This window comes from Hemitrygon akajei, chromosome 8 (genome assembly GCF_048418815.1).
Source record: "Hemitrygon akajei chromosome 8, sHemAka1.3, whole genome shotgun sequence".
NCBI classification, from domain to species: Eukaryota; Metazoa; Chordata; class Chondrichthyes; order Myliobatiformes; family Dasyatidae; genus Hemitrygon; species Hemitrygon akajei.
Window position 1 is genome coordinate 125,078,476 of NC_133131.1, and position 27,953 is coordinate 125,106,428.

Below are 27,953 nucleotides of genomic sequence, written 5' to 3' on the forward strand. Positions count from 1 at the left end.
ACCTAAAATAAGTAAAATGCAGATACAGAAAATTGCAAACTTGTAATCAAAAATGGCATCATCGATGCACACTGATCCTGCTGTTGTTTGTTGTTCAACAGCTGATTCAGGTACTCTCCTGATGCTGTTGTGCTGTTTGTGTTACCCTGCACATATTATAGGGATTTTCTGATACAAAAGGTATGTATGAACAAGTGTAAGACAAAGTTTGCTTCCTGGAAGGACATAAATTCAGAGTCAGAAATGGTTGAGATCCCAAGCTATTTCATTATATATTCCAAAATCTGAAACACTTCCGGCCCCAAGCATTTCAGGTACTTGTGGTAATAATAAATAACTAATTAAGCAATACATATCAAGAACATGAGATGAAGAGTCCTTGAAAGTGAGTCTATAGGGTGTAGGCACAGTTCAGTGTTGGTGCAAGCAAAGTTGAGTGAAGTTATCCCCACAGGTTCAAGAACTTGATGTTTGAGGAGCAATAACTGTTCCTGAACCTAGTGGTATGAATCCTGAGGCTCCTGTATCTCCTTCATGATGGCAGCAGCAGGAAGACAGCATTTTAAATAATGGTCCATTTTAATCACACTTAGCAGCATTTGCTCTGCAGCCCACCTTGCCTTGGTAACTCCTCTGTAGCATGTTCTAGATATTAACCACTGTGTATTTTTTTTAAAGTCCTCTTTAAAACTCCTTTATCTCACATTGCTTATGCCTCTGTATCCTTTTGTTTTTGATACCCCTGCATGAGAAAATGCTTCTGTCTTCCATATCTGTGCCCCTTCTGATTTTGTATACCTCTATCAGCTTGCCAGTCAGTCTCTCCATTTCTTCCCCATAACTAAAGACCCCCAAACGAGGTAACATTTTAATGCAGCATCTCTGTACTCTCTCCTTTCACTAGTTGGAGGCAAGAACTGCACACAATACATAGCCTAACTACTGCTTTGTAAATCTGCCACATAAAATCCCAACTTTATACTGTATTCTATGCCCCTGACGTATTAAGGTAAGTATGCCAAATGCCACCTTCAGCTGAGTTTCCTTTTATTTTCACTGAATTTAATTTCCTGTTTATGATACTCTCAGCCCGATTTACTAATCCTAGCCAACCAGCTACTGATTTATAATGAATGAAAATGGAACAAGGCTTGTTTCATGAGATTCCTTAAATTTCAGCATTAATGTGGGGAAAGCATTTTCTATTCTGGTCATCTGCCGTCCTTAGTTTCTGATGATTAAATACAGTACTTCAAATGAGAATTGTCACCAATTTTCAGGACTATTTTCTGCCATTTCAGATGAATTCCTTGACCAGAGCAAATTGGTGCCTTTTCTGAATTTCAAACAATACTCAAGTTTGTCTCTTTCATGTGGAGATTACAAATCTCCCGGTAACTTCTATGTCCTCACACAAATACATATTTATCAAAGTCAAATATTGGTGTGGGGGATATTAACACAATTTCTAGTTGTGGATTGGAAATGTTTTGTACCTTTTGAAGTAAACATATTCCATCACAGGTATTGTACCACCCCAACTGCTTTTAATACATGGCAAAAATGGAGTGCTAGGGTTATTTCAAGGATAATGAAAACTATAATTCTATTATATTTAATGTTTTTAGTAGTGGGTGAGTCCATAGTGAATTTGAAATTGAGGCCTTCTGGTCAGGATGTTGTGTCTATTTGATACACAAGCCAGGGCAGTATGATATGCAGAACAAGCCGTTGCCCATGTAGCAGGCACCCCATCTCCATGCAGCTAATGAATCCAAAGGAATGGCAGGCACTGATAAAGATTGGCACCAGCAACATTGCAAGAATTGCCAGTCAGTGTTAAACTCAATGTAGGACTGACTGCCTTGGGGGCTACAGCTTTGGGCTTTTTCTTGGATTTAGTCCTGAAGCCGTTCCTGTGAGTGGGAATAGCCGCAAGGCAGCAGGGGTTTGAGATCAGAGTTTTCCTTCTCCTGGATGAGCTGCCAACCATGGCTAACAATCCTCATCTGCTCAAAGCAACTGGCTTCAAGGTGCCAGTAACCCACCTTTGCCCTTGCTTCTATCAGTAGAAACAGTTCCGCTGGGCTTAGCTGCTAAGCCACACAAGGTGGCCAGGAGCTGGACTTGGTTGTCAGAGGCTATTTGAGACACACGCCATTGGGAGCATTTAGTAAGTAGTGGGAACTTATCCCCACTACCACCCCTGACTATAATAACTTTAAAGAACCAAATTTGAAATGAGCTTCCAAATTTATATACATGTGCAACTGCTTGGCTCACTTTACAAATTAGTTTCCATTGTAGATGGAGGATGAAGATTTTTTTTGCATCATTAAGATATTACAGTATCTGTGCTAACCTTTGCAGTTTTGAGCAACAAGTGGGTTGTCTAAATTACTGTTTGTTCTGATGCTGTGAGAGGAATGTTTGCACTATTTTAAAAAAACAAGTCTCTTTGTTTGCCCTTCTTTATTTTCTAGGGCTATTTGGAAGAGTTAGTACGTTTGCGGGAAGCTCAACTTGCAGAGTCTGTGGCTCAAAACAAGATTGTCCTACAGCAAATGGAAGAGACAGACCTGAACCACAAACTGGAGAAGGACCAACTGGAGTTTATCATCCTAGAACTGCAGGATCAGCTGTAAGCATCCTAACTGTCGGATTTACTAAGCAGAATATACCGAGGCACTTTAATTATTGCAGCATTTATTGAATCTCAGAAGGCAGTGCAGAGAAGACATGAAGCAAATGACTAGAGCTGGGGATCTAGTTATACTCCAGGCAATATTCAGCAGATCAAATTGTGGATAGAAGCAATTCACAAATAAAGTTGATCCTTTTAACTGAATGGTACTTTAAAAAGCATTTCATAACTTTTTTATGAAGGTCAAGTGACTGGAGCTTCAATAGATGTACCAGTTATGGCTGCCACGTAACTAGGAAAGCATGAAGCTGTAGGGAGTCTGATACGTGGGCATCTGACTTCAAGTGCATCTGTACCACAGTGCATAGGCAGAGACCCAGAATGTGTTAAGATTAACATTAATCCTTACAGAACTTCACAGAAAACTTCAACACAGTAACACCAAAATCTCTCATTTTGATTCAGCATCTCATTCTCGTACTAAAATATCTGTCCACAGCTGCCTCTGCTAAGGTTGGATACAATAGGGTCTATTAAGAGACTCCTAGATAGGTACATGGAGCTTAGAAAAATAGAGGTAGAGAAATTCTAGGCAGTTTCTAGAGTAGGTTACATGGTTGGCATGGCATTGTGGGCTGAAGGGCCTGTAATGTGCTGTAGATTTCTGTTTACACTGCAGATTGAGGTTAGGCACGGATTAGAAGAACAGAACATTATATTCTACCTTGACAGTCTCCAACCTGTCAACACAAACATTGATTTCTCTAACTCACGGTAACCACTCTGCTCTCCTTTTTTGTTTTCCTATCCCACTGGCCCCCATCACCCCATTTCTTTCACTTCCCCTGCCGTTTTCACCTGCCCGTCACCCACATATTCTTCCCACTGGTTACCCTGTCACTTCCATTTTTTTATTCTATGATCCTCTGTCCTCTCCAATCAGATTTTATCTTTTTTCTTTGTCACTTCCACCTATTACTTCTAAGCTTCTTGCATCATTCCCCTTACTTCTCCACCTCCACCTGCCTCCCCCCCAACACCCCTCCCCCCACCGGCCCCAACCCGGATTCGCCTCTGGCTTGCCAGCTTTTGCCCCATTTCTTCCTATTTCCCTCCCCATTCCCAATCACCCCTGCACCACCTTCTCTTCTTCCAGTCCAGATGAAGTGTCATAACCCATCATGTTGACTGTCCATTTTCCTCCATAGATACTGCCTGACCCGTTGAGTTTTCTGGCTTTATGTATATTAGCTCAATAACAATACTTTTTGTCTGAGATTTAAGAGAGACCTTTAACTATCTCAAAAGAGATTCTGGGTGGTCTGAATTCTGGGTTACCATTCTTATTACAATCATAAGAACAAATAAATTTAAATACAGAGCATCATTGTCATTTTCTATTTTTGCTTTGTGTTTCGGAACTATAAATGGAGAGATGGTCTAGAGACCATTTTCTATAGCTATGGCGATCCATTACTTCAGTCAACAGATCTGAAATTTTAACCAAAAAGACTGGATTGTAATGGTGATCGTAACATTATTAGATGATCATAAACCCCCAATTAGTTCATTTTGTCCTTGATGCACAGGAGTGGATGTCAGAATTAATAATTTTAACAATAATTTATACTCAATATTTTCAGAGTGAATCTTCTATGTTATATGCTTTGTTCTGAATTAAAGCATAGCCGCTCTTTATTACTCTTTAAGCTTGCTTAATGGTTCAGAACAGTTGATCATTAACAGTGATCTTTAAGGTTGTTTATTTCAAAAAATCTAGATATTGTATAAAAAGTTCAGTACTACTTACTGATCACAAGGATCACAATAATGGATGGGATCTGTTAATTTCCAATTGGTCTGACAATTTTACCAAAAGCAGTTTGTTAAATCAGGAAGTCTTTTTTTTGGACTTAAAATCCTACAGCTAAAGCCCTACTTAGATTGTGGAATGAACTTTAATACATTCATGGCTTTGTCTTGTTGTTGACCCAAACCATCAGCAGAAATCCATCCATGAGGCTGGGACGGTACTCAGCTTGATGGCCTGGACAGTGAGGATACTTTGCTCTGTCTCACACGTAGGTTGAAGAAAGTTTAGCCCCAGTATTAGGCACAGTCTGACTGACTGTTGGCACAAGATAACTTCTCAACCAGTTCAAGCAATCTCTCACTCCCACCACTTCTCCTGATCGAATTGTCACCGATCCCCTATGCCACCATTGTTGTCAGTAGGCCACTCCTCCTTTTTGGAATAGGTATCCAAGAAAAAAGTCAGTGTGAGAGGAAGAACTTTCAACCCCAGCCAAAATATTGCCCTAGAGGCTAATATTGTGGAATCCATAATTTCTGTACAATTGTAATATACACTCGGTGGCCACTTTATTAGGTACAGGAGTGGAACCCGGTGCGGTCTTCTGCTGCTGTAGACTATCCACTTCCGAGTTCGACGTGTTGTATGTTCGGAGATGCTCTTCTGAACACCACTGTTGTGACGCATGGTTATTTGAGTTACTGTCACCTTGAACCAGTCTGGCCATTCTCCTCTGACCTCTCTCATTAACAAGGCATTTTCACCCACAGGATGGATGCTTTGTGTTTCTTGCACCATTCTCTGTAAACTCCAGAGACTGTTGTGCGTGAAAATCCCAGGATATCGGCAGGTTCTGAGACATTCCAATTGGCACCAACAACCACTCCATGGCAGAGTCACTTAGATTACATTCTTCCTCATTCTGATTTTTGGTTTGAATCACAATTGAACATTTTGATCACATCTGCATGCTTTTAAGCACTGAGTTGCTGCCACATGATTGGCTGATTGGATATTTGCATTCACGAGTTGGTGTGCAGGTGTACTTAATAAAGTGTCCACTGAGTGTAGGTATAGCCTTGATGATTTTACATTGCATTATTTGCTGTATGTTATTGATTGGATTTTAGTGTGGACTACTGTGCCATATCTGGGTCCCATACTGTAATGGATACTAAGGTCTGAGAAGGAAATTTACCAGAATGTCATCAGAAACTTTTGTCATGTGACGAGAATTCAGAAGCTTTGTTTACTGCAGATTTCATTGTGCATTAGCAGTTGTATGTGAAAAAGAGAATCTGTTTCCACTGGTGGCAGATTGGGAAACAGAGCGCACAAAAAGGCTTTCTTTTCAGTTCTGAGATCTGAATGGCACTGCTATCACAGAGCACTGAACTGAAGAGGAAGAACTGGATCAGCTTCCAGAAGAATTTTAAAGGGTCAACAAGATAAATGTGCTGTTCAAATTTTGAACATACGGGGCATGTGAAGTTCTTTCAAAAATGGCATATTCCAAGAATAATCTGCCCTGCTGTAAGATTTCACAGTGATGTTTTCTCTGATGGCGTCTCACGGCCTGTTTCAGGAAATCAGCAGGTATGTGCAAACTTTGCAACGCAACATCATTGATTTTCTGGAAATGACGTGTTGTTACTGTGCTGATTCTGCTGTTAGGAAGATCTGCATAATAATGCACAAAAAGACAGGAAATGACAAATGGAAGGCAGCCTGGAAAAGGATAGCTGTGACCGTTTCTCTGGCAATGTGACAGCTGAGTTTCGGTGCTACTGGAGTGAGCCAGAAGTTGCACTTTCAAGTATATTCATGGTGATAATGAAACAGGATCATGATAATGTGACATGGTTAAAAAAATTCTGTACCTGACTCACTGAAAATTGAAGTACGACATGTTCAGTAAACAGCAATTACCGTATATCTGCATTCTGCAAAACCTCTTGGTACTTTTGAATTTTTCAAAAGTATGTTCAATCAAGTCTGATGTATGAATGTACACAGAAGAGGACTAAATGTTACTTTTTGAAATTTATAATTTTGGTTTGTACTGTTGGAGGAAGACATGCCAACGGCAGTGGGGGGAGGGAGGGAGAAGATGGATGCGCAATAAATTCAAAGTTCAAAGTAAATTTATTATCGAAGTAACTATGTCACCATGTACCACCCTGAGATTCACTTCCTTATAGGCATAATCAACATATCCAATAACCATGATAGACTAAATGAAAGATCACACCAACAGAGTGGACAACCAGTGTGCAAAAGAGATCAAGCTGTGCAAATACAAAAAGAAAGAAAATAAATACTAATATATAAGCAATTGAGAACAAGAGTTCTTGAAAGTGGGAACATGGGTTATGGGAACAGTTCAGTGATGGGGCAGGTGATGTTATCCCCTCTGCTTCAAGAGCCTGATGATTGAAGGGTAGTAACTCTGTTCCGGAACATGGTGGTGTGAGTCTCAGCCTCCTTCCTGATGGCAGTAGGCAGAAGAGATCATGATCTGAATGGGTCCCAGATTATGGATGATGACAGTGCCCAGTGTAGTGGTGGGGGAGGTCTTTACCTCTGATGGACTGGGCCATATCCATTACTTTTTGTAGGGAATTGGTGTTTCCGTACCAGGCCATGTTGCAAACACTCTGCCCCACACATCTATAGAAGCCTGTGACATTTTTAGATGTCATGCCTAATCTTTGGACACTTCTACGGAAGTGGAGGCTCTTCCCTATTGTCCTTACTTATATTTAGTATGTATTGGATACAGAGATATCCATACTTGTAATTTCTTTTATTAAAATTCAGTTTTGAAGTATCCATTTGTGAATTTCACAATTTTCCTCTTTGCAAAAGATTATTTTTGTAATTTTGGTTATTGTAATTTTACAAAAATTTACAATAATTTAAAATGAATGAATAATTACAAATGAAAGTTGAAAATCCCAGGAGAAGCTTGGAGTTTCAGTTCCACATTTAATTAGCCTCAGTCATCAATGTGCTGAACTACTAGTGTGACCTAGCTTGTACTTATCGATGTTGTGTGGGTTAAGGAGGAATGTCTAAATGGTATGAGCTTGTCACAATGCATGCAACTGGATATTATGAACAGTTTTAAGGAAATGAGGGTTCAAAACTAAATGCATTGGACACTAGGTTTACTCTTTTTTTGCTAGGACTCTCAAATACAAAGGGGAATCCTGAAGGATGAGGATATAAAAGAAAGGCAGGGAATGTCCTTGTTTAACTAGGATGGCTATTGTTGATGATGGTAACTTAATTGCTGAAAAACTCACAAGATTCTGTTTCATAGTTGCCTCTTGTTGTGGCATTGTGGTTAAATTACAGGACCAGCAATGAGGATTCTATCTACATCATTGAATCAGAGACCTGAGTTGCAATCCCATCATAGTACATGGGGAATTTAATTTCAAGTAGTTAAATAAATCTGCTAGTCTCAGATTTAAATCTATCTGATTCATCAACTCCCTTTTGTGAAGGAAGTCTGCTCTCTTTACCCATTCTGCACTTTACATGATTCCATATGTCACAGTTTTCCAAGAGTAATGACAGCAAATGCCGGTGATGTCAATATCCTTTGAATGAGTAAACAAAATCTAAAGCTTTTGAGCCTGCTAAAAATAAAATGGGTGTGAAAAGCTTTGAAGGATTAAGTTGGTTGTGAAGTAAGACAACCTTGTTTGTGGAAAAGGTGAGCATTGATAAACCAAAGAAAGATGCTGGAGGGTTTATAGAACTGCTACCATATAGACTTGGCTTCTGATCTGTTAAATTCATAGATCTACGGCATGGGAACAGGCCCTTCAACCCAACTTGTTTATGACAACCAAGATTCCTATCTACACTAATCTCAATTGTCTGTGGTTTGGCCCATATCCCTCCAAACTGTTCCCATCCATATCTATCCAATTGTCTTTTTAAATGCTGTAATTATACCCTGTCTCTACCACATTCTTTGGCAATAACTTCCATATAATTACCATCCTCTAAGTGGAAAAACTTAACTTTCAGATCTCCTTTATGTCTTTCCCCTCTCATCTTAAACCTATGCCTTTTTACTTTTAATAACAAATTTGGAAAATGTTTTTGGCCCATAAATAACATTTATTACTTTTATAACTTTTTATATTTATAACTTTTGTTTTTAAGGTACTGTACAACGTGGATGGGGGGGGGGGGTGGGATGGATGCCTTTGGTCCCGGAGCAGGTTGTTTGGAGTAGGCAGTTTAAGTGGTTTGATGGACCAAAGAGCCTGTTTCTGTGCTGTACTTTTCTATGACTCTATTCATTTCGTAAGATAGGTGGGATGTAAGGCCATTTGTATTGACAGAAATTTGCCTAGTTGACTAGACAATAAGGGTAGGCAGAAATTAGGCTTTTTTCCTGATTGGCAAGAACGGTGTGCTGCAGATATTAGAGCTTAAATCTCAAAATCTTGTAATTTAGTTTAATGAATTTAATGAGGACGCCAGGGTTGCTAAATCTGGCCTGAAGATTAATAGGGAAGGACAGGGGCATAAGGTGGTTACAAAGGGGTGCAAATAGGTTGTAAGTGAGCAAAGACCTGGCCAATGGAATTTAATATAGAGGAAATGTGCTTCTTGGCAGGAAAATGAAGTGCATTATCTAACTGGTAAAAGATTGTAGTGCTCTGAGAAACAGAGGGATCTGACTGTCCTGGTGCATAATGTGCAAGAGAATAGTATAGAGACACAACCAGTATTTTGGGTTGCTGATCTTTTACTGAAGGAAGTGAATAGAAAAAGGAGGGAGATATTGCTTTAGTGACGTGGGGTGCTGATGTCATCACATCTGGAGTAATAGAACACTATTAGCCTCTTTAGTTGAGGAAGAATATGAATGCATTGGACAAAAACCACTCCATATCTGGAATGGAGACTGTTTTTGATAAATGGTTGAAGAAGCTCGGCTTGTATCTGCTGAGCTTAGGAAAACAAAAGGAAATTTTTGATTGAAACATGGGAAACTGAGGTTGTTGACGGGGTTGTTGAGAGGCCGTCTCTTGTGAGGAAAATCTCGAACAAAGTAAGTAGTTCCTCATTTAAGATAGAAGTGAAATCCTTTCTCAGGGGAGGCGAATCTTTGGATCTCCTTTTCTCAGTGAGATGGAAACAGACTTTGGATATGTTTAAGGCAGGGTACATAGCAGCTTCATAAACATGGGAGGTGAAGGGTTACCATGGCTATACAGGAACACGGGTTTGGTGAGGATCAGCAGTAATCATATTAAATGGCAGAATAAGCTCGAGAGGCAAGAGGCCATTCCTACTGTAATTTCAAATGGTTCAAAAATATAATAATTTGTTGCACAGGCAAAACAAAGAGCGAGTATTTTCTTTAAGGCTTTGAACTGTTGTCATCTTGTAAAATATTGAAGTATTGTTTTATGATGGGCCATCCTTGATTTTAATTATCTGCTCTAAAGGAACATTTGCTCAGTTTTAAAAAATAACTGCAATTAAGCAAATTGCAGTGAAATCAATTTCACCTGTGACTTGTGTCTGTTACAGAAGCACAGTAAATGGCACTTCTACAATATATCAGGACTTGCTATAGTGGTCCATTTCTTTTAGATTGGATGTTTGTGCCTTTGCCCCAATGTCTCAATTGTCCATCTAGAACATAGAACATAGAATAGTACAGCACATTACAGGCCCTTCGGCCCACAATGTTATGCCAACCCTCAAACCCTGCCTCTCATATAACTCCCCACCTTAAATTCCTCCATATACCTGTCTAGTAGTCTCTTAAACTTCACTAGTATATCTGCCTCCACCACTGACTCAGGCAGTGCATTCCACGCACCAACCACTCTCTGAGTAAAAAAACCTTCCTCTAATATCCCCCTTGAACTTCCCTCCCCTTACCTTAAAGCCATGTCATCTTGTACTGAGCAGCGGTGTCCTGGGGAAGAGGCGCTGGCTGTCCACTCTCTCTTAATATCTTGTACACCTCTATCATGTCTCCTCTCATCCTCCTTCTCTCCAAAGAGTAAAGCCCTAGCTCCCTTAATCTTTGATCATAATCCATACACTCTAAACCGGGCAGCATCCTGGTAAATCTCCTCTGTACCCTTTCCAATATGCAGACACGTTTCTTTTCCTTATGTTGTTCAAAGGACATTGGTGAGAATAAATAAGTAAAACTTCAGAATAAGTTTATGCAGGGAGATTTTTAAATGCCCCCTATAAGATCCTCTTGCAACCTAATTTTCCAAGGAAGTTAGCACCAACACTCTGGTACTTTGTTCAAATTTTAACAGGTTTGTTTAACATATGCTGGTGGTAGTAAATCAGATTCTGATTGTTCCAATGGTGTTGCTCATTCGCAAGAAAATGTCAACAAGCCCTTCAAGCCTGACCTGCCATCCAATATGGTGGATTTGCCTCAGGCCTCAATTTCTCTGTACCAAATCCTTACAGTCCACAATCCCCTGATCATTCAAAAATGGATCTGCTTCCTCTTCTAATGAGCAGGCCTCTTTCACTCTCTGATGCAGAATTCCAGAGATTTTCTGCACTTTGTGAAGAAATTTTCTATGACTGATCTCTTTTCAGGACAATTCAGATCCTTTTTAAAAAGGGGGTTCCTGTTTGTGGCTGTGGTGTAGACCGCATGCTTCATTGAATGTACTGCAGTACCATTAACAAAATAAATCTTTAGATGCACACTCTTATTTATGCCTACTAATTTACTATAGCCTGCAAATGTAAGGTGGAATTGTCTGGAAATTCTCCTTCCTTAAAAAAGAGACACAATGACCCAGGCAGGTGGTTAATTAATTGGACACTATAAATAGTCTTTGGTGTGCCAAAGAGTGTAAATCTGGCAAGAATTTATGGAATGTGTGGAGAACAAAATGGGATTGGTATAGGATTAGTGTGAGTGGATGTAGACTCTGGGGCCTCTAATTATCAATCCACTGATGCAGCAATGTGACTGGAAATCGCAGGTCTGTAGTAAAACCATTTAAAGTTTAAAAAATATCCTCATCTAATTCTTAAAGCAGGATCAAGGAAAGATTGGAATTTCTAAATATAATACAATAAAATTATATCATTGGTGTTGCTTGCTGCTGGGCATAACTTTGGACTATTGGTGGACTCGTTTTCTTACTAAAATCACACTGCACACCTTTTTTTACAGAGCAGTTTTAAAAAATAATGATTTGAGATCAAGACAAGAATTAACAGCACACCTTACGAATCAATGGCCTTCCCCAGGAGCTTTGGATGCAGACGCGGTTGCTTTAGATACACTTCTGTACAGAAAACAATGTGGACAGTGGGATGAGTAGGTTCACATTTCAATTATTAAAGTTATTTTAAAGTTATGGTTCTCCTATAAAAGTACTTTCTAAACTAAGAATCCATCTATTTATCTCGTTGAGTACTTGAACTACCAACGTATAGAAGGTTATGGACTGGTGAATGTGATGTGAATTGCTTAGGTCATTGCCGTGGGGAGCCCGAGAGTCTTTTTCTGTGCTGTGTGACTCATACCCTGGTCAAATTGTTTTATTTGTTTTAAGGTTGAAAAGGTGAGGAGAGTTTGTTTCAAAGGTGATCTATCGAATGGAATTTGATGAGTGACTTTAAGAGATTTTGCAGGACTGGAAGTTGAAGGCTGAGCAAATATTATTTCCCAGGGTGGAAGTATCAAATGCTAGAGAAAATATTTTAAGATAAAAGGGATATTTGGGAAATTTTTTATTTTACAGGGGATGGTAGGGACCCGGAATGCACTGCCACATGTGGTGGTAGAAACAGATATGATGGCATCTCTTTAAGAAGCTTTTAGGATGGCACATGAACAGGCAGGGAATGTGGACCATGTGCAGGCAAATGGGATTACTTAAAAGTAGCATCACAATGCAGACATGGTGGGCTAAGAGGCCTGTTTCTCTGCTGTAGTATTCTATTTACTGTGATCTGATTAGATGATTATATTTGAGTTTCATGAAATGTTGACATAACTGTGGGAAGAAGTAACATATTGAAGGACTTTTGGAGAGGAAAGAGTTGAGATTTTGCAGAGATGGTGCAGGCAAACACTTAATGAGGAGTGGCATGATGGAAGAAGAGAGCAGACAATAACCAAGGAGAACTGTTACTATTATGAGCAAAGATGGGGCTAGGAATATTGGGTGATCACGGAGTGGGAACAGACAAGGAAGCATGAGAAGTCTCATTGCAAGATTGGGTTTGAAGAAGGCATGAAGTTAGATTAGATAATGACGTGCTTGTGATGAGGACTGCAGACAACCATAGGAGTCCAGTCAAATCGGAGAGATACACAGCTGGAGAAGGCGAAGATATTTGATGGTCTCAAAATTTAAAAATCCCTTAGCTCTTCATACTTGTGAAGGAGACAAAGAAGAAGAGTTCAAAATTGTTGTTTTCATTGCAGTCTTTGCATTCTAGAGGCTTTTTGGCACAGTTAATTTTTGCAGATGAAAGGGGAATCTGCTAGATCAGTAGTTTTGGCACTGAATCTTTTGGATTAAGAGTGTAGAATTCAGGACTATGATGGGAGAGTAGCTAAAGTGAAAGAGAAGATGATTTTAGTAGGGCTTAGAGCAGTAAACATGGAGCGAGGGATTGGTTAATCAACTCCATAAAAGAGCTGTGTCTTCCTAAATTTAGGACCAAGGGTTAGATATGTGGAGCATTGACATGCAGCTGTAATGAACTGGGGTGAGGGGTGGACTTATTCCAGAGGAGTTATTGGAAAAGGAAGAGTGTATTGTGTGAGGTACATGAAGCAATTACAGGGTCTTGTGTATTAAGCACTTGACAAGATAAAATGAGTGATACAATCTGGGTGTCAGGATCAAAAGTGTAGATTGGTGAAGTTATATAGGAGGAGGAACAGGGATGAAAGGGACTCTACAAGATGAATTAAGATTGATATTACTCTTACTCTTGTATAGCAGTTGAGGGAAGAAAGTTTTGAAGGTATCTGTGAACATTTATATTTATAATGCGTACTTCTTAGTCAGAAATAATTGATAGTGTTTGAGTTGGAAATAATCTATACTTCCAACCTGATGCCAATTCAATGTGGTGGTTGATGAATGTAATTCTAGATCTTCTATAATGCCTAAATAGGGAGTTTTGGTGGAAGTGAGAATTGGTAGCTAATATTTACACTCACTAAAATCTAAAGAGTCGGTCTGTGTAATAGTATTGTCAATATCTATAGTTACATGTGGCCATTTTCTATTCAATATGATTATTGTTTTAACCAGCATTTCAAAATTTGTTTGCAATTGATAATTCTTCAGTTGATGATTTTGCAATATTCATGCATAATGCACACTGAAGACAACCATGTAAAAGAAGGTTGCAGTGTTTGAGGCAAATAGAAGTAGAGGCAGAGTAACACAAACTTTTAGGAGAAAACTAGCATTTTTTTTTCCAAAAAAAAGCTACAATTTTCAAGTGCACCTTTCCTAGTCACTTGAAATCTAGACATGTTTTGGCAATGAATTTTAGTGTTGTTCACACCTACTTTCACACACCGTCTTGTTCAGATTCTAATGTGGTGATTTATTTTTGCAGGCACAGCTTTCAAAGCTTGGAACAGCTCTCAGCGGAGATCAGTCTTTCTTCAACTTCTTTAGATCCATTACACTCACAGAAAGAGGGCGAAGGAGGACACGGAAGTTCAAAAAGTGATGGTAACATTTTTACATATAAAAATGATGTGCTGCCTCATAATTATTATTGTCATTACTTAGTAGCATAGGCAGCCATTGATCCCAGGGGATCATGGGTTTGCACCTCTGGTGGACTGTGTCCTCTCCGGGGTGCAAGCCTGGGTGGGAAAATTTGAAGAACCAGCTGTTGCCCATACAGCAGGTACCCCCTCTCCACATCACTGATGTAGTGCAAGGGAAGGGCAAGCACCGATACAGCTTGACACCAGTGTCAATGCAGAGGCTGCCAGAGCGAAGTTGCAAACAACATCAAACTACCTTAGGGACCCCAGCTCTGGATTTCTTCCTCGGGGTTTACTCCTGCAGTTATTCCCATGGGAGGGTATGGCTGCAAGGCACTGGAGGTTTAAAATCAGAGTTTTCCTTCTCCTAGCTGGGCTGCTGTCCAAGGCTGATGAGCCCCACCTGCTCGAAGCAACTAGTTTTGAGGCGCCAGTGGTCCGCCTTTGCCCCTTCTCTTGTCAGTTCCACTGTGCCTAGTAGCTAAGCCAAGCGTGAAGGCCAAGAGTTGGACTTGGTTATCGGGGCTGTTAAGAGACGCACGCCATTTGGAGCACTTCATCGGTAGTGGGAGCTTATCCCCACTACCACCCCGGCTATGACGATACCCATTTAGTATATCAATACATTCTGAAGTTGTGCTGCCATTCAGTTTGCACAGGATGTCAGCTGTCCATAGATTTGTTCCAAAGGAGAACACTACAAAGTATTGGATTTAGTTAAACACATTTATTTAAAAAAATGCAGTTAGCCCAGTTAAATTATAAGAACTGTTGTTTGACATCCCTGCATTGCACCTGCTAGTTCTTGCCCTTTGTTTGTAATTACTGACTAGACTGATTGTATTTCTCAGATAATTGGGTTAACAGAAGAGTAAATGGAAATACAAGGAGACTTACTAACCTTACCACATAATCAATGGATCAGAGCTAAACTCTGCAGTCCTGCCACACTCAGATGTGAATGGAGTTGCAATACACATAATGCTTGAGTAACTCTGTGGTCAGGCAGCGTCTGTGGAAATCAATAATGAATTGAATTGATCTGCACTGACTTTATTTCTTCCATCCTTCACATACACGAGAAGTAAAAATCTTTACGTTACATCTCCGTCTGAATGTGCAATGTGCAAATTATAGTGATTTGTAATAAATAGTATGTACAACAGGAGATTCAATATAGCTTAGAAATTGTGTCAGCATGAATGAATCAGTCTGATGGCCTGGTGGAAGAAGCTGTCCCAGAGCCTGTTGGTCCTGGCTTTCTTGCTGCGGTATCATTTCCTGGATGGTAGCAGCTGGAATAGATTGTGGTTGGGATGACTCGGGCTCCCAATGATCCTTCGGCCCTTTTTATGCACCTGTTGCTGTACGTGTCTTGAATAGTGGGAAGTTCACATCCACAGATGCACTGAGCTGTCACACCACTCTCTGCAGGGTCCTGCAGCTGAGGGAAGTACAGTTCCCATACCAGGCAGTGATGCGGCCAGTCAGTATGCTCTCAATTGTGCCCCTGTAGAAAGTCCTTGGTACTTGGGGACTCATGCCAAACTTGTTCAACTGTCTGAGGTGAAAGAGGCGCTGTTGTGCCTTTTTCACCACACAGCTGGCTTGTGTACACCACGTGAGATCCTCAGTAATGTGGATACCGAGAAACTTGAAGTTGTTCACCCTCTCATCCCCAAGTGATGCCAATAGGGGTGGCTCTGTCTCCATTCCTCCTGTAGTCCACAACCAGCTCCTTTGCTTTTGTGACATTGAGACAGAGGTTATTTTCTTTATGCCACCGTACCAGGGTGAATAAACAAATAGTCCATGTTTCAGGGCGAGAACATTAATCAGGACTGGAAAGGAAGGGGGAAGATACCAGTATAAGATGGTGGAAGGTGAAGGAGGACAAGCTAGATGGTGGCAGCATGCTTGGTTGCAGTGGCTTCTACGGGGTCAGCCATGGGTGTACAGTCTAACAGTGAGTGATCGTCTTAGTCACTTCTCTTTTGATCACGAGACCCAGGTGGACACTGTTAATGTTGAATGCTACTAATTTGATTCACTGATTTATTGGTGGGTGCTGGCCTTGGTCATGGTGAGATTAGTCCTCAAGGTGCAGAGTCACCTGTTTACATCTGCCCAGGGGAGAGGCGTTGGGTTGATGTGCTCCACTGGAGTGCTGGGGGCTGTGTGGAATGACATCCAGACTGGAGTCAGTGCTGCCCCCCAGTGTTTGTTCAGTAGAAAACAAGCCCTATTCTGTTCATCTGCAACAGCCATGAATTCAGGATCCTGGACTTATTATTTTTGTGTGGCTGTATTTTATAGATATGTCTAAGTGCTATATTTGTCTTGTCCTGTGCTGTGTATGACTATTGGTACTGTGTTTTGCAGCTTGGCCGTGGAGTAACGCTCTTCCATTTGGCTGTATTCATGGGTATTCATGTACGGTTGAATGACAATTCAACTATGAACTATGTGAAGCCAGCTGGTGAGTAGGGGGATGAAGAAAGAAGCTGGGAGGTGATGGGTGGAAAAGGCAAATGGCTAGAGAAGAAGGAATCTGAATAAAAACAAAAAAAGGAGAGTGGACCTTGGGAGAAAGAAGGAGGAGAGGCACCAAGGAGAAGGTGATAGGCAGGCGAAGAGGTTCGAGGCCAGAGTCAGGAATGAAGAAGGGGGAGGGGGAAATTACTGGGAGAGATTGATGTTCATGCCTAGATGGAATATGAGGTGTTGCTCCTCCAACGTGAGGTCATCATTGTGCCAGAAGAGGAGACCGTGGACCGACATGTTGGAACAGTAACGGGGATAGGAATTAAAATGGCTGGCCACTGGGAAATTCCACTTTTTGCGGATGGAGCGAAGGTGCTTGACAAAGCAATCCCCCAATCTACGTCGGCCCTCACTGATATACAGGAGGCTGCACTGGGAGCACTGAATACAGTAGATGACTCCAACAGATTCACAAGTGAAATGTTGCCTCATCTGGAAGGGATGTTTGTGGCCCTGAATGGAGATGAATAGGCAGGTGTAGCACTTCTGATTGCAGGGATAAGTGCCAGGGAGGAGATTGGTAGGAAGGGACAAATGGGTAAAGGAGTCACAATGGGAGTGATCCCTGTGGAAAACGGAAGGTGGTTGATGGGGTGGGGGGAGGCAAAAGTATGTTTGGTGGTAGGGTCCCATTGAAGATGGCAGAAGTTTTGCAGAATGATGTGCTGGATGCAGAGAGGAACTCTATAACTGTTAAGGCAATGGGCAGATTGGGTGAGTGTGGATGTCCAGGACATAGAGATATGGGTGAGGGCAGCATCACTGGTGGAGGAAGGGAAACTGCATTATTTGAAGAAGGAGGACATCTCTGATGTCCTAGAAAGGAAAGTCTCGTCCAGGGAACAGATGCGTGGAGACGAAGGAACTGAGAAAAGGGAATGGCATTTTTACAGAAGACAAGGTGCAAAGGAATATAATCAAGATAGCCATAGGAATCGGTAGGCTTATAAAAGATACCAGTAGACAGTTTGTCTCTAGAGATGGAGACAGATTGAGAAAAGGGAGGGAGTTGTTAGAAATGCACCATGAATTCAAGGGCAGGGTGGAAGTTGAAGACAAAGTTGACGAGCTCAGCATGGGTGCATGAAGCATCACCAATGTAGTTTTCAATGTAGCACAGAAAGAGTTGGGAACCATTACCAGGGAAAGCATAGAACATGGACTGTTTTGCATAGCCATTGAAAAGGAAAACATACAGCAGCCGGGGCCCATGGTTACACCTTGAGCATGGGGAAAGTCAGAGGAGCTAAAGGGGAAATTGTTGAAGGTGCGAAATGATTCTCCACAACTTCCACCACCTTCAAAAGGACCCGACCACTAAACACATCTGTACCTCTCTTCTCACGCCCCCCCACAACTCTCAGTTTACTGCAGGGATCACTTCCTCTGTGATTCCATTGTTCATTTGTCCCTCTCCATTAATCTCCCTCCTGTTACCCCTGCAAGCAGCAGAGGTGTTACACCTGCCCATTTATCTCCTCCCTCACCTCCATTCAGGGGCTCAAATAGTCCTTCCAGGTGAGGCAACCCTTCACCTGCAAATGTGCTGGGGTCATTTACTGTATCAGCGCTTCTGATGCAGCCTCCTCAACATCAATGAAATCTAATGTAAATTGGGGGACTGCTTTGTCGAGCACCTCTACTCCATCCACAAAAAACTGTATTTTTTCCATTGTCAACTATTTTAATTCCTATTTCCATTCTAGTTCTGATGTGTTGTTTCATGGCTTCCTCTTCTGCCATGATAAGGTTGGAGGAGCAACACCTCATATTCTGTCTAGGTAGCCTCCAACCTGATGGCATGAACATCGATTTCTCCAACTTCCAGTAATTTTTCCCCCTCTCCTTTCCCTCATCCTCATTCCCCACTTTGGCCTCTGACCACTTCTCCACATGTGCCTATCAGCTCCCCTAGTTTTTCCTCCTCTTTCCTGTTCTCCCATGGTCCACTCTCCTCTCCTATCAGATTCCTTCTCCAGCCAATCACCTCCAGCTTTTCACTTCTTCTCTCTTCCCACCCATCTTCTAGCTTGTCCTCCTTTCCCTTCCCACAACTTTTTATTCTGGCATCATTCCCCCTCCTTTTCCTTTTCAGCCCAAAATGTCTAGTGCTTATTTATTTCCATAGAGGCTGCCTGACCTGCTGAGTTCCTCTAGCATTTTGTGTGCCTTGGTTTGGATTTCCTGCATCTTGAGAATCTTTTGGGAATGGTGGTGAAGAATTTACTCAGCTGACTGGAGCAGGCTCCCCAAATATCCCCAGCCTTAAGTGATGGGGGAGTGCAAAAGTGAAACCTGAAGCATTTGCAAACAGCTTCAGCTAGAAGTGCGGAATAGATTATCTATCTTGGCCTCCTCCTGAAGTCCCCAGTGTAGAAGATACCAGGCTTGAACCAATCCAGTCTGCTCCACTGATACCGAGATACAGCAAAGGCTATGGGACTGCCAACATACTAGAAATAGTACTGAAGATTTGTGCTCCAGAACTTGCTGCACTTTGGCCAAGCTATTCCCATACAGCTATTACACTGGTATCTACCTAATGATGGAAAATTGCTTGAGTATCGTCCTGTTCACAAGAAATAGAATGATCAAACATTATCGCCCCATTAGTATGTTCTTGATTAATAGCAGAGTGATGGAAGGGATAATTGATAGTGCCAAAAATGGCACTTGCTTAGCAAAACTTGGCCCACAGAAACTGGTTCGATTCCACAAAGTTCCTGGCCTCGTTTTTACCTTGGTTCAAACATGGGGGGAAAAAGTGCTGAACTCCAAGGATGATGTGAGAGTATCCACTCTTGTTATCAAGGCAGATTTGATCAGACATTGTAGTGAGTAAGCTAGCTCAAATTGAGGCAATGGGATTTGGTAGGAGGAGCCATCCACTGGTTGGAATTGTATCTACTGTAAAGATGGTTGAGGTGGTTGGACTCGAATATCTCCAGGGCAATTTCAGGATAATGTCCTAGGCCCAATCATCTTCAGCTGTTTCATCAGTGACCTTCCATCAATCTTTGTCAGAAATAAGGATGTTCACTGATGGCTGCATAATGTTCAGCACCATTCACAACTTGTATAATGAAGCAGTCCACACTAAATGTAGCAATCTTGGATAATATCCAGGCTTGGGCTGATAGGTGACAAGTTGCAATAGTTAACTAACCACCTTTTCTCCTGACATTCAATGGATTACCATCACCGAATTTCCCATTATCAATATCCTGGGGCTACCAGGACCAGAAATTGGACTGGAGTAGATGTGTACATAATGTGGCTACAAGAGTGGGCCAGGGACTAGGAATCCTGCAGCGACTAACTTGTCTCTTAATTCTTAATTGTTCTCCACTACAAGTCTCAAGTCAGGAGTCTGATGGAACACACTGCAAACCCTGGATGTGTGCAGCTTCGATAATACTTGAAAGCCTGATTCTGAACAGGAAGATAGCAGCCGACTTGATAAGCACCACATCCTCAACCATTCACTTACTTGACCACTGACGTTCAGTAGCAACAATTTGTACCATCTCCAGAAAGCATTGTGGCAGTTTTCCAAGACATCCTAGATGGTACTTTCCAAACCCATGATCTGTCCCAGCTGGAAGGGCAAGAGCACCACCTGAAAATTACCCCTCCAAGCCACACACCAATCTGATTTGGAAATGTAGTGCTATTCCTTCATTGTTGCAGGTCAAAATCCAATTCTGTCTCTAACAGCATTATGGGTATGGCTGCATGTCAAGGACTACAGTGATTCAATAAGGCATCTCACCTCCAGCTGCAAGGGCAGTTAGGGATTGGCAATTAGATACTTCGCCCCCAAAGCCACATTTGAATGGATATATAAAATGTTCCCACCCATGAAGCTCAAATTAAGCATTTTCCTCTTTTACGGATGGAGGATTCAGCTGTTATTTATTTTTTAGAGACAAGCTTAAAAGCAACGTAAATGAAAGTTTGACTGGAGGTCATCTAGTCGTGTGACTAACGAAGCTAAACATATATGAGAAAAACTAAAATATGATTTTTTTCAGTTCAGCTCACTCAGAAGGCAAGGCCCACTGTAACCCTCTGAGGGTGTGATTAGCTTGCTTGCCCTCCCCCCCCCCCCCCAATACCGTTCTAGTGTTTGTGGTAAAGCTGTTCCAACAATGTAGTTGGGTAGAATGTTCCAGGGTAATGGCTTACAGAATGGTGAATTGTAGTTCACTGCACGAGTCTAATAAATATGTTATTGGATTGAGTAAGTAGGAGGCTCTTGACTTCAGTGAATTGCTTTGAGTGCAATGAAGCAAAATTACAGATGATGGAAATACTCAACACACTTAGCAAGATTTCTCGTGTTAGTTCCAGGTTGACAGTAGCCAATCATACTTTCTACGTTATTACTTGAAAATAGATTACAGCAATTCTTCTACCACTCAACCTAATCTGTGCTTGCTCTTTTGCGCTCCTTTTCAATAACTGGATTGCTTTAGCAACATTCTGATCAGTGGGAACCACTGTAGAATTTATAGAATTTTAGAAGGTAACACCAATGCATCCACTACCCACAATGCCTTCAGAATTCTAGGATGCAGGTGATCAGGTTCTACAAATATTTCCTTTAGGTCTCATTAATTTCCCCATATTTTGTTTTATTGATGCTAATTTCTTAGTTTTCCAATTAATCTGGGCCAATATTTCTACATTATTTCCATGAAGTGTTAATGGCAGCAGATTAAATTGTAGTGCTCAAAAGGAGCTGGGTAAGTATTTGAAAGAGACAAATTTTCAGGGCCATGTAAAAAGGGTGAGGAGATGGTACTAGCTTGGATTAGTCTTGCAAAGAGCTGGGACAGCCTGTTTCTGTGTTGTAAAACAAAAAGAGAAATTGAGGGAAAGACTCAGTAGGTCAGGCTGTATCGATGGGATGAGAAACAGAATCAATGTTGATTCTTATTTTTCATCTCCTCTGCTGTTATCATTTTAAAATTGAGATTTAGTTGTGACTTATCTATTTTATGTGAATAAAATTGTTTCATTTCCTTCATAAGTAATCAGAATGTGCTTAAATCTTGAAACAATTGTAACATATTTTCTTTAAATTCTAGGGAAGGAGGACACTCCCTCATTACTAGGTCTATGTGGATCCTTGACTTCCATGACCAGCTACAAATCTCTTACAAGCTTGAAATCCAGTGAATGCCTTGCAAGTCCAAATGCTGAGATTAGCAGCCCAGGGCTCACTCCATTTTAGGAGCAACTTGCCATCCAAACCAGAGTGAACCTGGTATCTTGGTATGCACTGAAGTGATATCCCAATTATTTAACCAATCCTGACAACTTGAGACTTTAATAGGTCCAATAATTTTATTTAATCAGAAAACCAACTGAAAATGCACTGCTGCACTGTTTTGTGATACCACAACCATCTGCAAAAGATTCAGGTCACTTCATGCGGAGTGCTTTACTTGAATGTGTTTGCTTTGGAAATTGTTCCTGGTATTTAAAAAGTGTTGGCTGCACTGTTTGTCTTGTTTCTTTCCTTCCTAAAATGGCTGGTTAAGGGAGCATTCCATAAAAGTGTTTTTGTTTCTGCTGAAAATTTTGAGAATTTGCAGAAGGTCCAAGCAATATGGTTGTGTATTTGTGGATCAAAAAGGGTGTTAATATGTACAATTTATTTCATTACTAGCTTAAAATGTTACTATTTTTTCAGGCGATTTTAAGTGCAATTGTTTTTGTTCTAATTAAGTCTGCAGATTTCTAGGTATGTCTGCTGTTGTGCTTTTGTTTTGAAGAACTTCCAGTCCATCTAGCTTCTGACATTCTAACTGCTCGTATTAAAACTATTGCCCATAGATGCAAGTGAAGGTGATGCCTAATTGTTGTCTTGAATTACTTGATTAAATCAAAATGCAATACCATTTGAAATTCTGCCAGAACTGAATTTATCAATGTTAATGTAAAAGTTTGAGATGCCTTTTTCAAAACAAAGTAAATGGCAGCAAACATTTGATGGTTTTCCTGATTTTTGAAAGATGGTGGTGTTCACATTGTGGCAGGGTCTGTCTATTTATTCACATTGGGAACAAAGATTGGTTGCCAATCAATCTTGCACTGGTTCTAATGCCGTATTTCATATTGTAATTGTCTAATTTCACTGTTACGACGTCAAATATTGTTTTTGATACATTTCCCTTTGTCATTGAAAGAAATTAATATATCAGCAATTAAACATGTTAGGAATTTGTAGGAGCTATTTTTGATGCTTTTATGTATGTAGCAAAAAAAAATGCCACTAGGATACACTGATTATTTATTATCTGTAATCAGGTATGATGTTCTCCCCCAAAGACTTTCAGTTTTAAATTGAAAGTTCCATTTCAGTCTTTGACTCTATTGCATATTAAAAAATGTCAATACCTTTTGATCTTTTTAAATGCACATTAGCTATGTGGTTTCTGTGTTTCATCATTTTACTTTGAAAAGTTTACACACAAAACTAATCACAGGGACAAATGGTGGACAGAATCTTTTTGCTTTATTTTAAGAACAATCATCTCGTCCTATTTTTATTGTTTACATTTAAATACAAACTGTTAGTGAGTGATTTGTGTACTGAACTAGTATTAAGCTGCTGGTAACATGTACATACTGCATGATAAGTTTTTCTTTTTGCACCAGTACGTATTCACAGAATATTTACTTTGTTCTGTCTTATCTAAATGAGGAAGTCAAAAAGCCTAAACTGTATTCATTTTTGTCTTGATAAGTTATGTGAGTCTTAATAACTGCATGTATAATAAAAGTGAAACAAAATATGCTATTTGGCCATCTATATGAATATTTTGACATCAGCTGTAATATGAAAATTATTCATCCTCAACTTTACCTCAAAGGATGTGTATGAGCATGGGAATAAACAGTAAAGGTGTGGCATTTACTGTTCATTACAGCTACCAACTGTAGGCTTCTGAGTAGCATCTTGTCACGAACGCAAGATCCTTTGTAGCACACTGCCCTCTCATTTCCTCCCCAGACCTGGGTAAGAGCAGGGTAAGCAGAAGTATTTTTACTAGCAACCCCACTGAAGAATTCTGAGACTTGTGGATATATTACAAAATTGAACCTGTGCAAAACTATGCAACTGATAAAAATTGAAGTAAGTAGAATTATGCAACCGAAGTAAGGAAGTAGGATTTCTCCCCCATGTTGAAGGAAGAGAAAACACCAATTAAATCTTGAGGATTGAGACTCTGCCATTGAAACTGCATAGGTTACTTGGTAGTGATAAGATTTATGAAGCTGCTTTAAAAAAATAATTACTGCTCAGATTGACACAGCAACATCTAGAGAGTGGGTACGTAGCTGAAATTCATGCTGTCAACTGACTTGAATGAGAAGTACCAATGCAGGAGCATTTGTAACCTACAATTCAAATCCCTCCCTGGGTGCCTCAAAGTGCATTACAGATAACACACTTTTGAAACTTATTTACAGATATTAAGGTAGCAACAGCGGTATCCTAGTTAGTACATGAACTCCCACCCCAGCTTTGTTGCCTGCCTGTTCATCTCAACTAGGAAAAGTTTAAAGTCAAATTTGTTCTGATCTAATTTCTAAAAAAGAAGAGTACAACGAAGGAATTTCTGTTGACAGGCTGGAGACCAAGGTAACTTATTTGGAGGAGATTAAATTGAAAAAGTCAGGGAGGGGGTGTGCTGAGATCAATGCTTGACTTGCAGTTGTAGAAAAATCTGTAAGAGAATGCTTGAAATGTTCAGCAAAATTTATTAGTAATTAAAGTTAATGTTTGGTCTTGAGAGCTATGATCTGCTTAGTCATGATGAGATGTGGTTCCGGGTTTGCCAGATATTTTACGTTGTTCCGGAGAAGCCCAAAGTGAAGGCGATTAGGAATGAGATGACGAAGAGACGGACAGTTGGAAGCTTTTGCAATTGAACAGGACTGTTTCTCAAAACAGTTAGCCCATCCATATTTGGTTTCTTCATTGTTGCATGACCATGTTGCAAGCACAAATGGAATGCACTAGATTGGAAGTTAAAGTGAATCTTTGCTTTACCTAGTATTGGTAGGAAGAGGTAAAAGCAGTTGTTTAGTTGTGGAGGAAAGTGCCATGAGAATGGGAGTGGGTGGATGTTGGGATGGACAGATGAAACGGGGAAATTGCAGATGGTACAATTCAGTTTAAAAGTGAAAGATGGAGAGGGGAAGATGCGTGTTATATTGGAATTGCATTGAAGGTAATCAGAATTTAGACAATGAACCTCTCAAAGTAGGGTGGAAACTAGGACAAGACAACCTTATCTTTGCTGTTTCTAACTGCCACCTGGTCTGCTAAGTATTTCAAATGTTTTATATTGAAGATGGAACAGTGTAGTATAGTTCAAAGTAAATTTATCGTCAGGTTTGCTTATAGTGACAAGTGATTCAATAAATCTAACAGCCATAATAGAATAGTGAAAGAGCACAACTTGGGCGTTCGAAGTGTACAAAAGACAACAGACAGTGCAAATACAATAATCAATATTGAGAACATGAGACAAGTCCTTGAAAGTAAGTCCATAGGTTGTGGGAATAGTTCATTGACAGGGCAACTGAAGTTATTCCCCCCCCCCGCTTCAATTGCCTGATGTCTGAGGGGTAATAACTGTTTCTTCGTGATGGCAGCAGCGAGAAGAGAGCATGGGTGGTGAGGCCCCCTGCTGCTGAGTGCTGTTTTCCTGCGGCAAATCTCCATGTAGACGTGCTCAATGGTGGAGAGGGATTTACCCATAATGGACTGGGCCATGTCCACTATTTTAGGGTTTTTTTTTTGTTCAAGGGCACTGGGGTTTCAACATCAGACTGTGATGCAGCCAGTCAATATACTCTCCACCACACATCTATAGAAATTTGTCAAAGGTTTAGATGTCATGCTGAATATTTGCAAACTCCTAAGAAAGTAGAGGCTAATGAACCTCTGGATTCCTTCTGCAGTCAACTATCCCCTGGTCTTGCTGACATTGAGTAAGATGTTGCTGTTGTGGCACCACTCAGCCAGATTTTCATTCTCCTTTCTATATGCTGATTCATCATCGCCTTTGATTCTGCCTAAGACAGTGAAATTAGTGGCATCCGTCGGTCTCGAGAGACCATGGATCTGCGCCTGGAGTTTCCAGGGTGCAGGCCTGGGCAGGGTTGTATGGGAGACCGGCAGTTGCCCAAGCTGCAGGCCTTCCCCTCTCCACGCCACCGATGTTGTCCAAGGGAAGGGCACTAGGACCCATGCAGCTTGGCACCGGTGACGTCGCAGAGCAATGTGTTGTTAAGTGCCTTGCTCAAGGACACAAACACGCTGCCTCAGCTGAGGCTCGAACCAGTGACCTTCAGGTTACTAGTCTGATGCCTTACCTACTAAGCCACGCGGCAACACAAGACAGTGGAAGCCACAGAAATACAGCATCGCAGCAGTGCTTAGCCACTCTGTCATAAGTGTAAAGCGAGTAGAGTAGGGGGCTAGGCACACAGCCTTACGAAGCACTTGTGCGGATGGAGAATAACTACAATACCAACTTAAACTAATCCCATCTGCCTATACATGGTTTATATTTCTCCACTCCCTGTTTTGTCATGTGTCTGTAATATGCCTCTTAAATGTTGCTAGTGCATTTGCTTCCACACATTCCAAGGATTTGCCAGTGTTAAAAGTTAACCTGTGTCATAAATCTCCTTTACCTCATGGTAAAACTATGCCTTCTAGTATCTGACATTTCCACACTGGGAAAAGTGCTATTTACCCTGTCAATGTCTCAAAATTTTATTTCTAGTAGGTCATCCCTTGGTCTCTCTTCCAGAGAAACAAGTTTGTCGAACTTCTCCTTATAGCTATTACCTTCCAACCCAGGCAACTGCCTGGTAAATCTCTTGCAGCCATCCTGAAGTCTCCACATGCTGCTTGTAAATGCAACAACCAGAACTGCACACTATAGTCAGTTGTAGCCTAACCACAGTTTTATACACTGCAACATGACTCCCCAACCTTTATACTCAAACCAATAAAGGTATACACGCTGTAAAATTTCTTTACCTCCCTATCTACTTGTGTTGCCACTTTCAGGGAGTTCCCCAAGATACCCTGTATATCAATACTCCCAAGGGTCCTGTCATGTTTTTTGTAGCTTGTATTTGAGCTCAAATTGCAGCTCTTTACACTTTTTCCGGATTAAATTCCATCTGCCATTTCTGCACCTGTATCTCCAACCTGTTTTCATTTCAGAGTTCCATTGTCTCACAAATACAATTATAGTTAATTGTGGATAGTTAATTGCAAAATTAATTTCTAAACCAGTTAAACCTAATCCTAATGCATACAGAAAATACAATTTCGAAAAAAATCTCAGGGCTTTTGAGAAAGTGACGAGATTGTTTGACGATACAGTGAGGTTCAGTTATCCATTTATTTTTGCCACCAATTCTTGGTAAAACCCAATCTGCTGGAGGAACTCAACCCAAAACACTGAATATCCCTTTGCACCCACAGATGCTGTTCAGCCCACTGACTTCCTACGGCAACTTGCCTTTTTGCTCTAGATCCCAACATCTGTAGTCTTTTGTGCCTTAATCGACTCTTGATGCCTTGCAATGAGCACCAAAGTAAGACGACAAAAATAGGGCACAGCTTAACAACTGCTAAAAGCACTCAAGCCTGTCACAAAACTTTAAAGTTTCCTGATGTGCCAGTATGTCAAATGCTGTAAGGTATTTTTTGAATTTTTTGTAAGAATGCCTTTTAAAATGTTTTGACATGGTGGTGCCTTTTATCTACTTTTCCTAAGTTATAGGAAACACCACCTGCAACAGATCTTCAAGTACCTTTGTCTAGTTTTCCAACTTATAATGCCGGATGGTCATAGCGAGGCTGCTAGGGAAAAAAAGGGGGTAGTTCCAAGAGCACTGTCTTCACAACCTTTCAAATGGTAATATGTCAATGCATGATCTCACATGGTCTTTATAAAATGCAGACAACTTTTTAAAATCCCATGTAAACAATTCTTATTGGGGAAAGATGAACTTCTGTACACATGCAGCCATATCTGGAAACCTAAAAATGAATTGGAGGGAAAAGTAGTTTAAAAACTGACATCTGTCATTAAATCTTTTCACAAGACATTAATCGAATCAAAAGG

At 40.7% G+C, this 27,953-nt stretch overlaps 1 protein-coding gene across 8 annotated transcripts in view; it reads left to right on the forward strand.

Moving 5' to 3' along the window:
- Positions 1-23,587, forward strand: part of rundc3b (RUN domain containing 3b) — a 96,545-nt gene extending 72,958 nt beyond the window's left edge. Inside the window, exons 8-12 of one of the 8 annotated variants that reach the window (XM_073054550.1) lie at positions 2,484-2,641; positions 11,659-11,805; positions 14,076-14,194; positions 16,618-16,714; positions 21,873-22,009. In XM_073054550.1, coding sequence (XP_072910651.1) covers positions 2,484-2,641; positions 11,659-11,805; positions 14,076-14,194; positions 16,618-16,682 — 489 coding nt within the window. In that variant the 3' untranslated portion in view covers positions 16,683-16,714; positions 21,873-22,009. Of the gene's footprint in view, positions 1-2,483; positions 2,642-11,658; positions 11,806-14,075; positions 14,195-16,617; positions 16,715-21,872 lie in introns of all 8 variants that reach the window. The other 7 variants (XM_073054551.1, XM_073054548.1, XM_073054549.1 and 4 more) reach the window with 7 other exon arrangements.
- Positions 23,588-27,953: the final 4,366 nt, after the last annotated feature.